General features: G+C 51.0%; 1 protein-coding gene across 1 annotated transcript in view; it reads right to left on the bottom strand.

Moving 5' to 3' along the window:
• Window positions 1-2292, bottom strand: part of GLI2 (GLI family zinc finger 2) — a 173686-nt gene that overhangs the window by 21716 nt on the left and 149678 nt on the right. The window contains exon 6 of the mRNA XM_023532680.1: window positions 827-1123. Within this exon, the coding sequence (XP_023388448.1) occupies window positions 827-1123 (297 nt within the window). The remainder of the gene's footprint in view (window positions 1-826; window positions 1124-2292) is intronic.

Raw genomic sequence — 2292 nt, 5'->3', positions numbered from 1 at the left:
GGCAGCTTGGAGACCTGGGATGGAGAGGGAGGACATCCTGGAAGAGGTGCTGCTCTAGAATATTGTGGCATCTGGTCTTCCTCCCTGTCAGCACACGGTCATATCTAGGCTCTGCTCTGCCAAGTGGGTGGCCTGGGCAGTCACTTCCCCTCAAGAACCATCATTGTGAGTACTAACCAAGATCTGGGTCTACATGGGGTTCTGTGCACACACGAACTTGTATATATGTACAATGACCCAATGTAGGTGGCAGACTCCACTATGCAGATGCATTAGCTCATGCTGAAAAAGCTTTCAGGAAAGTAGGGTCCAAAACACAGTCTAATCAATTCCAAAGCTTGTGCCCTTCCCGCTATCCAATACTGTCTCTATAACTCCTTTTCCTTATCTGCAAAATAGGACTTCGTTCATCCACAAAATACTAACAACACCTACTGTGTGCCAGACACTGCGTGAATATGCCCAGTCTTGACAAAGGCTCTTTCAAAAGGTCAAATGAGATGGCCTTTGGTAACCCATGCTGTAAAACGAAACTGTACTACATTATTATCCATTAGTCCATCCATTTCATATGCTGTGTATGGACTACCTACATTGTGCCAGACTCGGTGAATTCTAGGGTTTTTCCATCTACTCATTGTATTTATTGGCCAGGTGACCAGAGAGCTGAGGCCGGGTGCTAGCCCACGGTGATTGGGGTGGTATTAAGATCCAGCTCAGATCTCCTGACCCAGCATCCAGTTCAAGGCCCTTTCAATCACATGGCCTCTGCCCAGAATGCATCCCACCAGCCAGAACTACACAGAGTCCTTCCACAAGTTCTCAGTGTGAGAAGGCAATGATTAGCCCTCGAGGGGTTCGAAAGAGTATCTGGTGGTCCAACCCCTGCTCTCTGTACCCACCCACCTGGTTGGTGTCACTCAGACAGTTGCTGCTGCTGCTGCTGATCTGAGTGGGCGTGGCATTGATGGAGGTGAGGGCTATAGGCTGCTGGGCCAGGAAGGTGGGTGAGGGCTGGATCAGGGGTGGCGTGTGTCCGAAGGCCGAGCCTAGGCCCCTCTGCTGGCTCAGGATCTGCTGGTAGGCCACGGGGTTGATGGGATGGGGGAAGGTGAAGGCTGGGCTGCAAAGAAGAGCAGATATGGTGATGGAGCCCAGGCTAAGGAGGGGTGGGGAGCAGGGCTCCATTAGGCTAACACTTCATAGGCAGAGAGAACCTCATCATTGCTTTACCTCATTCAGGAACCAGCAGTTGCTCCCCACCGCCTGCCATCTCAAGCCTCATCTTCTGTGTTTTGCCCCCAGACACTGCCCCAGGGTTGGCCCATAGGAGGTACCAGGCTTCATCTCACCTCCACACGCTGGCCCTTCATCACTCTGACCTGAGATGCACCCTTGCATCGCTGCTCTCTATTTGAACCCCATTTGGCCTCTGAGGCCTGTTCTAATGCCTCCTCATCCAGGAAGTGTGCCATGAGCCCTCCAGCTCATATCGTCTTTTTGCTTCTTTAACTTCTACCACACTTCTAGGCTCTATCATGCTACCTCATATACGCCGCTCTTTCAAGAACAGGATGCTGAGGCAATAATGGTGACCTCTGAGCCTTAAAAGATGCTGTGGCCTCCTCCTTGCTCTCTCTCCGATCACTTGCTCTGAGGGTTCATTCAGGGCACTGTGGGTGGGGGAAACTGAATGCCATGTTGTGAGGACACTCAAGCAGCCTTAAGGAGAGGCTCCCATAATAAAAAACTAAAGCTCCTGCCAACAGCCATGTGACTGGCTATCTTGGTAAAAGAACCCCAGGCCCAGTGGTCTTCAGGGGACTACAGCCCTGTCTGACATCTTGATTGTGGCTTCATGGGAGATCCTCAGAGATGGTGTGAGATGATAAATGCTTGTTTTAAAGTGCTAAGTTTAGAAGCAATTTGTTATACAGCAAAAGATAACTAAGAGATTTGTTATCACTTCTACTTCTGAGTCCTTTGGCCAAGCTCTCTTGACAGTCCAAACACCTTCCGGCCTCTTTCAGGACAGTCAGGGGGAAGAACATGGGTTTTAATCAAGTCGGTTGGGCTCTGAGTCCTTAAAACAGTCAAGGGCTGCACAGAGGGGGCAGGGGTGAATGGTGTTGATGAGGTTTGGGTGTGCCATGGTGTGACCACAGTGGGAAGACTGCTGCCGGCCGCAGACTTGCATGGCCCAAGTCAGTGCCACACTGTGTGTGGCCCCCAATGCTGGTCAATGGCTTGGCTGCTCCATGACACCCACTGAAATACTAGGAAAGTCACCTT

Source organism: Pteropus vampyrus, unplaced genomic scaffold, assembly GCF_000151845.1.
Source record: "Pteropus vampyrus isolate Shadow unplaced genomic scaffold, Pvam_2.0 Scaffold87, whole genome shotgun sequence".
NCBI lineage: Eukaryota > Metazoa > Chordata > Mammalia > Chiroptera > Pteropodidae > Pteropus > Pteropus vampyrus.
This window is presented reverse-complemented; position numbering and strand designations above follow the sequence as displayed.